This window comes from Mangifera indica, chromosome 16 (assembly GCF_011075055.1).
Source record: "Mangifera indica cultivar Alphonso chromosome 16, CATAS_Mindica_2.1, whole genome shotgun sequence".
NCBI classification, from domain to species: domain Eukaryota; kingdom Viridiplantae; phylum Streptophyta; class Magnoliopsida; order Sapindales; family Anacardiaceae; genus Mangifera; species Mangifera indica.
Window position 1 is genome coordinate 11,984,369 of NC_058152.1, and position 8,634 is coordinate 11,993,002.

The window sequence follows — 8,634 nt, forward strand, 5'->3', positions numbered from 1 at the left end:
TTCAAATATTCAAAATAACGAATCCTACACTGCAGGGTTCGTATATAGGTGGTGGAGTAGAAGGTTGTCAAATGGGGTTCTATGGACCTGTAAACCCAGGTTTGTCAAAGTATTGTTGAATAACTTGTTTTGATGTCCTTGCTCACAAACATTGCTATTTCTTGAAATTGCATGTCTCTAGTTGCTTGTTTTGGTGTCTAAATCTCGAGGCCTAGAGTGTATGCATGATAATAAGACTATTTGTGGAATTTTGTTACTACTAGCTTACCACCACCACCACTGATGGTATGCTCCTGCTATTTATTGATTAATCGTGTTCCCTTTAAAGCATGATTCTCCGATATTTGCATAATTTTCTGTTAGTATTCTAAGTGTAAAATATGATATTTGAATCCTACATTGAAAAGTATAGGCTTCTAGTGTGAGATTTATATGACTTTGGGCTCTCCAATTTTATTAGCTAGATTTTGAGATATGGTTCTCTTAAGGTTCATATAATGTCTGGCATATAGAGGACAACAGCTGAACGTTTTTTCTTTTGGATAGGAGGATTTCGCCCTTCTGAGCTTCTTAAGGTGATTCATATTTCAATTTATTCAATAAAGTGAAATAATTTGCTCTATTGAAGGTAGTTATGGATAATAGTAAGGAGAAACTGTAGTTTTGGACACACACTTAAATATTGCTTGCTCACATTCTTCTTAATTGAATTGTTATATAAGGTCTTTCACCACAGGTAGAATAACACTGATTCATAAGCTGAAATTGATAATACGTTCTGGATCCTCATCTTGACACCTTGACTGAGTCACAAAATATGGAAGTTAATAATCTAAGACAGTCATGTCAGCAAGCGGAAGATGCTCTAACTCAAGGCATGGAGAAATTGCAGTCGACTCTTGCTGAAACTGTGGCCGCTGGTCAACTGGTAGGAGGTTACATCCCAAGGATACCTATTGCAATGGAGAAGTTGGAAGCTCTAGTTAGCTTTGTGAACCAGGTAAGAATCCACATCATTGCCTGATCAAGTATGGCTTTATTCTGGATTCTTCCGAAGCAGAGCTGATGTTTCTATCGCATGCTATCTTAACTTGCGATATCTTTCTGTAATCCATTTTCGGACCCATCAATTAGTTCTTTATCAGCACATCTGATTTAAATTGAGAAACTTTATAGCGAGTTAAATTTGCATTCATCTGTGAAATTGAAGTTTTCTTCTACTTCCAACTGCTTATTGAAAGCACCATGCAGCTGGTATGGAAAATAACTAGGTGACGATTGAATTATTATTTTGGCCGAAATTCTGCAAGCCCATGATACCAGACAAATCACACTTATTTTAAACCATCTTCTTGGCATTGAATTCACTATTTTGGTTATTTTTTCAGTCATGATTCATAGGAAATATCATTTTCGTGATTTTTCCTTTAGTGCTTCACATTTCTGAAAAACTTAACTGTGGTTGCAGAGTCTAATATGTATCTTAGCATAACATGGTTCTTTAAATTTTGGGTTCATACAATCTGGTCTATGTTAGTTTTTACTTGGAACATCCTGACATGTTACCAACTTCTTAAGCTCTTGCCTGAACAGGCTGATCATCTTCGCCAAGAAACACTACAGCAGATGTCTCGTATCCTAACAACTCGCCAGGCAGCTCAAGGCTTACTTGCACTAGCAGAGTACTTCCAACGTCTTAGAGCTTTGAGTTCAATCTGGGCAACCTGTCCTCGTGAGCCTGCGTAATCTTATACCTGAAAAAATCAAGAAGCTCAAAATCTCTGGAAGATCATCACTGTCGGAACTTTGTTTCCTGATCAGAGGTAAAAAATTCAATTTAAAATCCCAAACCACTTGTTGCATGCTAGGGAATCTGTTTCAAATCAGGCCTCATAATACCTTTTTCCGCAATCGGCTTTTACGAGCAGCTTCACAGTTTTGTGCGAGACGCCTTTGTATCTGCAGAAGTTTGTAACAAAAAGACAAAAAGAAAAAAGACTCACTTCATGTTAAGGGAATAACATTAAATCTACCTTAAAACCACATACAAAATTAGCAATAAATTATGGTTAAAATTGGTCAATGATGAGACTGCAAGCACTGAATACACTGAAGTCAAAGGTAATACATAGTACATTAAGTAGTTTATGTGCCCATCCTTGGCTCTGTGTAGATATAGAATATTTAAGTAATTTCTAAGTCAAAGATAGAGAAGAGGATCGATTTGAAAATAGTTGTCATAAAAGAAAGCTAGAGAAAACAATAGAATAGTATATGCTAACATTAGCAGAATACAAATATACCAAAGCACAGAGCTATGACCAAAAGTCCTCACAAACTAAATTGAACAAAAGAATTATTTAGATATCCTCTGACTGAAAAGTTGAAAAAAAGAATTATTTAGATTGGGGATGCTTATAATGTGTCCTCTAGTATCAAAACAAGTAGAGTAAATGTCAACAGTTTGCACCTGAGTGTCTAGTTTTGTATCCACCTCCATGATGATAGGCGTCGATGTATTTGGATTGCCATTACTTTTAAAGTTTTCCCCCCATGTGCCAAGTTGGTGAATGGGCTCATAAATTCCAAACCTACTTGGGGTGACAAATTGGGTGGATGAAGAGTTCATGCCCTTCGAACTTATGATTGGATGCAGCTCCATTAGCTTTAGACATAAACACAAATACACCATGTCCCGGTAACCACACATGAGTTTGCAGAAATGTGAAGCACTCGAGGAAAAATAAACTACAGTTTTTTAGCATATCACTAAAATGATAATTCCTGGGAATCATGAATGCAAAAAAGTCACCAAAATAATGAATTCAATGCCATGAAGATGGTCTAAAATGATTGGTCTGGCATCTCGGGCTTGCAGAATTTCGGCCAGAATAATAACTCAATCATCAGCTAGCTATTTTTCATACGAGCTGCATAGTGCAGATGAATAGTAGAAGAATGGTAACTCATAAACAGTTAAAAGTAGAAGAAAACTAACATTTTGCAAATGAATGCAAATTCAACTCAGTATTAAGTTTCTCAATTTAAATCAGATGTGCTGGTAAAGAACTAATTGAAGGGTCAGAAAACGGATTACAGAAAGCTATTTAAAGTTAAGATCAGCAATACTTTGGAAGAATCCAGAATAAGCTGTACCTGATCGAGCAATGATGCGGAATCTTACCTGGTTCACAAAGCTGACTAAAGCTTCCAACTTCTCCATTTCAGTAGGCATCCTTGGGATGTAACCTCCTTCTACCAGTTGACAAGCAGCAACAGTTTCAGCAAGAGTCAGAGTGCAGTTTCTCCATGCCTTGAGTGAAAGCATCTTCCGCTTGCTGACATGACTGTCTTAGATTATTCACTTCCATGTATTGTGAATCAGTCAAGGTGTCAAGATGAAGAACAAGAACCTGTTATCAATGTCAGCCTATCAATCAGCGTTAGTCTACCTATGGTGAAAGACCATAGATAACAATTCAATTAAGATACGACAGAAAAAGAAATATTGTGACATCACTAAACAAATCTCATATCGATAAAATATTAAAAACCTCATGATAAGTGTTCCAACCCTAACATAAAACACCAGTGATATTGGATATCTCCATGTGCATATCCACATGTCAAACATTATATAGAAAACATCAGCTTTTGCAACAGTAGATTTCTTACGGAAAAGTTCGAAATAGTGGCTCACGCCACCCTCCACTAAAATGTTGTTAAGAGACCTGAAATGAATTGGACAACACTTTCCCTGTTTTCTTTGTATTCGCCAATTCCTCAACAACAACAGCAATGTTATTCTATTATTTCAACTCAGCCAGTGCAATCTATACAACCCAATTCTTATTCCCAGCAATCAGCATAAACATTCAAATCAATTTCTCAGCAAACAAACACAAAGCTAATAATCAATCTCAATGGAAACAAACATCTCTACTTTATATTACTGAAATTACATAATAGAGTTGAAAAAGTTTGTTACAACTTTGATTAATAAAATGAAAACAAGAGCAACATACTGAAGACCAAAATGGAAGAAGAAAATCCGAGATCCCCAGACATTTCGAGAGGCCTGTGCTCTCCCACTGCTATCACACACTTAATTCTCTGCTTCCCCCTCTAACTGATTTCCATCCTTTTTGTTCCCCACCAATTCCCCGTCTCTCTTCATATTGCCACGTGTCCTTATTGCCTCAAAATGCCCATGCACATTTTGGTTTGCCAATTTGTTAGGACTAATGTATACATATCACGCAGGAAGAAACACACTAAAGAGAGGAAACCAAAAGGTGACAACAGATGGGGACAGGTGTCACCCCAGCAGACTCCAAGGCCTTCAGAACCAACAAAGCACAGCAGGTCACAGACAGCAGCTGCAGAAACGGTTAAAGGAATGGTCACAGACGACAGCTGGAGAAACGGTTAAAGGAATATAAAAAGAGAATGAGCGTCAGGGAGAGGGACAGAAGAAAAATATGAGAAGAGTGGAGGAGAATTGAGGAGGGAGCAGACCTTTTGTAGGCTCTGCAGGCAATTTACTTATTGTTAAGTTTATTTTATGTAATTTGGTTTTCCAGAGTAGTATTAAGGAATTATTTCTGTAATCAGAAGAGATTGTTTATCTTTATTAGGGAATGTTGGCAGACTTTCATATTTTGATTGAACTAAACATATAACGTTCATTATTACACATTTGAGGATAATGGCTCTCCTCTGAATCTATTTTCTCTGTTCTGATTTCTTCTTCTTACTTCTTCTTATTACTTTGTCTTGAGTCCTGAGTTCCGGAGATAGTGCTCGCCCATTGCGGACCTTTAGACTGTGAGGCTGCTGTTGTGAACATCTACCCACAGGAGTTGAAGGAGGGCTCGTTACTGCTACTAAGCTCCCTTCAGGTACCTAACAAACTTGGTATCAGAGCAGATGACTAGGATGGAGGCCAGAGTAGATGGATTGGAAGAAGAACTGACGTCCGTGAAAGGAAGGTTAGAAGGGCTTGATAAAAGAGTAGAGAGCGTGAGCGAAAATGTGGAGGAAATTAAAGGGAGAATGCAGGGGGTAGAAACAATAATGGAGACAATGAAAGAATACCTGAGAGAAGTGAGAGAACGCTTGGTAGAGAAGGACAGTGGACCACCTGACAGAGGCAAAGCGCCCATGGAGACTCCGCCAACTCCTACGCATACATCACCAATGAGGGAGATTACACCTCCACCGATGATGAGGGCAGAAGAACCAGAACAAACCGAAGGAGTCAGAGAGCAGAGGACCGAAGTGGGGGATAATACAGGAGGTGTTCGACGCGAACTAATTCATCAACGACTGGAGCTGCCGGTGTTCGTTGGAGACGACCCGGTGGGATGGGTTTTTCGAGCAGAGCATTATTTTTCTGTTAATCAACTTTCAGAACAGGAGAAATTAATAGCAGCTAGTGTTTGCATGGATGGCAAAGCTCTAAGATGACTCCAATGGAATGAAACCCGACAACGGTTCGCTAACTGGACAGAACTGAAGAAGGAAATGTTGTTAAGGTTCCGACCAGCACAAGAGGGATCCTTATATGAGGACTTGATGGCGTTGCATCAAACGGGATCTGTGGAGGAGTATAGAAGTTGGTTTGAGGCCATTTCTGCATCGATAGAGGACGCCGCCGAGGAAGTTTTACTGTCAGCCTTCATGAACGGATTAAAGAAAGAGATACGGGCAGAAGTGAAACTATTTCGTCCGACGACGTTGAAGGAGGCGATGCTGCGAGCGCAGGAGATCGAAGAGAAAAATCGGGTAATTGATGCCCGACCCGAAATCTATACGACCCATCCAAACTTTAAGACCCGGACGTCCAGCCCAACTTACTCTTACCTCACTAGCCCAAACCCAAGACTGCATCAACCACCAACCCATGCACAAACATCCAGCCCATTATCACAACCCAACACCCGAACCGAGCGACCCATTTCAAATTATCAAACAGGACCAAACCGGCTCCCAAATAACACTAATTTTGCGTCTAACTCCAAAGTCTCCTCTACAGCAGACATTAGGGCAGATTCGTCGATCAAAGGAGCTTCTAGCTCCATCGCATCAGCCAACCAACCACCGCAAGAACGTCGATATCGGAGGCTCTCCAACGAGGAATTCCGCTCAAGGTTGGAGAAGAGACAATGTTTTCGCTGTGATGAGAAGTTCTACCCAGGGCATCGATGTAGATTTAAACAGCTACGGATCATGGTGGCGTCAGAAGAAGAAGAAGAGGAGGAGGAGGAGGCAGAACACATAAGAGAGGAGGAGGTGACCGCCTTAGAAGAAAAAGAGTTGGAGTTGTCCTTGAACAGTAGCTCGGTTGTGGGAATAAGTAATCCAAAAACCATGAAATTTTTAGGGACGATTAAAGGATGGAAGGTTGTGATTCTTCTTGACAGTGGGGCAACCCACAATTTTATTTCTCAGAAATTGGTTGCAGAATTACCATTAATAGTGTCGCCCGTGAAGTTTGCAGTCACTTTGGGAGATGAGCGAAGAGTCCAAGGATTAGGGAGATGTGATGGAGTTGAAGTCAAATGTCAGGGAATTAAGGTAACTCAGAGTTTCTTTCCTTTTGAGCTGGGGAGTGTAGATGTAATTTTAGGAATAGATTGGCTTTGTAAATTGGGAGAGGTGAAAATTAATTGGAAATTACAAACAATGAAATTCGAATGGGAGGGACGACGTGTGGAATTAAAGGGAGACATCTCATTATGCAGAGCTGAATCTTCCCTGAAGGCTGTAATCAACTCTGTAAGAGAAGGTTGAGAAGGGTATTGGGTGGAATTCAGGGGTTTGTCGGAGGAAGAATCTAATTCACAGCACTTAGAACCAGGTCTGAAGGAATTGTTAGAGGAGTACCAACATCTTTTCTGTGAACCCACTAACCTGCCTCCAAGAAGAACCCAAGATCATGCTATTAGACTTTTGCCAAATGCCCCACCCCCAAACATACGCCCATACAGATACCCACATTTCCAGAAAAATGAGATAGAGAGAATTATTCAGGAGATGCTGGCAGCAGGAGTAATTAGACCAAGCGTAAGCCCATTCTCTAGTCCCGTGTTATTAGTAAAGGAAAAGGATGGAGGTTGAAGATTCTGTGTCGACTACCGTGCTCTCAACAAGGTTACTGTCCCAGACAAATTTCTGATTCCCGCCATTGATGAACTGTTCGACGAATTGGCTGGTGCAACAATTTTCAGTAAGCTGGATCTGAAATCTGGCTACCACCAAATCCGAATCAGAGAAGAAGACATAGAGAAGACAGCTTTTCGGACGCATGATGGACATTACGAATTTCTCGTGATGCCTTTCGGTCTTTCGAACGCACCAACAACCTTTCAGGCAGTGATGAACGAGATCTTTAGACCTTATTTAAGACGATTTCTTCTCGTTTTTTTTGACGACATTCTGATTTATAGTAAGGATTCAGGGGAGCATACAAAGCATCTTAGGATAGTGCTGGAGCTATTGAAGGACCACCAACTGGTTTTAAATTCCAAAAAATGTGCATTTGGACAGAAAAAAATAAGCTACTTGGGCCACATTGTTTCGGCAGAAGGGGTGGAAGCTGACCCCCTTAAAATTCAAGCAATGAAGACTTGGCCTATTCCGAAAGATTTACGAGAACTGAGAGGATTCTTGGGCTTAACAGGATACTACCGAAGGTTTGTTCAGGGATATGGCAAGATCGCTGAACCACTCACGAGATTGTTAAAAAAAGATTCCTTTGTTTGGAGTGAGGAAGCTACCCGAGCATTTGAGAAATTAAAACAGGTGATGTCGACAGCCCCTGTATTAGCCTTGCCTGACTTTTCAAAAGAATTTGTTATAGAAACTGATGCATCTGGAGTGGGATTGGGTGCTGTTCTCATGCAAGATAGGAGGCCAGTGGCTTATATTAGTAAAGCGCTTTCAATTCAGAACCGGAGCAAATCTGTATATGAGAGGGAGCTGATGGCGATTGTGATGGCGTTTCAAAAATGGCGTCATTACTTGTTGGGAAGGCATTTCAAAGTAAAGACAGACCAACGGAGCCTCCGATTTCTGACAGATCAACGAGTTATTGGAGCTGACCAACAGAAATGGGTGATGAAAATGCTTGGGTATAATTTCGAAATTCTATACAAGCCTGGAAGTGAAAATAGAGTAGCAGATGCCCTCTCTCGGAAGTCAGAGGCGGATGGGGAAATTTGGGCAATCTCCACAACACAAATAATAGGCTTGGAGCAGGTGGAAAAGGAAATTTCAGAGGATGAGAAGCTCAGGGGTATAGTGCAGGATTTGTTGACGAATTCCGACTCTCATGAAGGTTACAAGCTGCAGAAAGGAAGGTTACTCTATCAAGGCAGGTTAGTCCTTTCGAAGACTTCCTCTTTTATTCCTATTTTTCTAATGGAATTCCACGCCTCTCCGTATGGTGGACACTCTGGATTTTTTCACACCTATAAGCGAGTTTCCAGCGTGCTTTATTGGGAGGGGATGAAAGCTACTGTGAAAAAATTTGTATCAGAATACGAAATTTGTCAGCGGATGAAATATGAAGCATCATCTCCGGCTGGACTGTTGCAACCATTGCCCATCCCTACCAAAGTATGGGATGAT

At 40.5% G+C, this 8,634-nt stretch overlaps 2 protein-coding genes across 2 annotated transcripts; one reads left to right on the top strand and one right to left on the bottom strand.

Annotated features, from left to right (window-relative positions):
- Nucleotides 1–780: 780 nt before the first annotated feature.
- On the top strand, nt 781–1,828 carry LOC123199239 (transcription factor TGA4-like). The gene is made up of 2 exons (XM_044614169.1): nt 781–1,000; nt 1,594–1,828. The coding sequence occupies exons 1-2, from the start codon at nt 818–820 to the stop codon at nt 1,744–1,746; spliced, it is 336 nt and encodes a 111-aa protein (XP_044470104.1). The 5' UTR covers nt 781–817; the 3' UTR covers nt 1,747–1,828.
- LOC123199234 (transcription factor TGA1-like) lies at nt 1,463–3,457 on the bottom strand. Its single transcript, XM_044614164.1, has 4 exons — nt 3,185–3,457; nt 2,471–2,665; nt 1,900–1,959; nt 1,463–1,754 (listed from the first exon to the last, which is right to left on the bottom strand). Exons 1-4 carry the CDS (start codon nt 3,326–3,328, stop codon nt 1,749–1,751), a joined length of 405 nt encoding a protein of 134 aa, XP_044470099.1. The 5' UTR covers nt 3,329–3,457; the 3' UTR covers nt 1,463–1,748.
- Between the last annotated feature and the right edge of the window lie 5,177 nt (nt 3,458–8,634).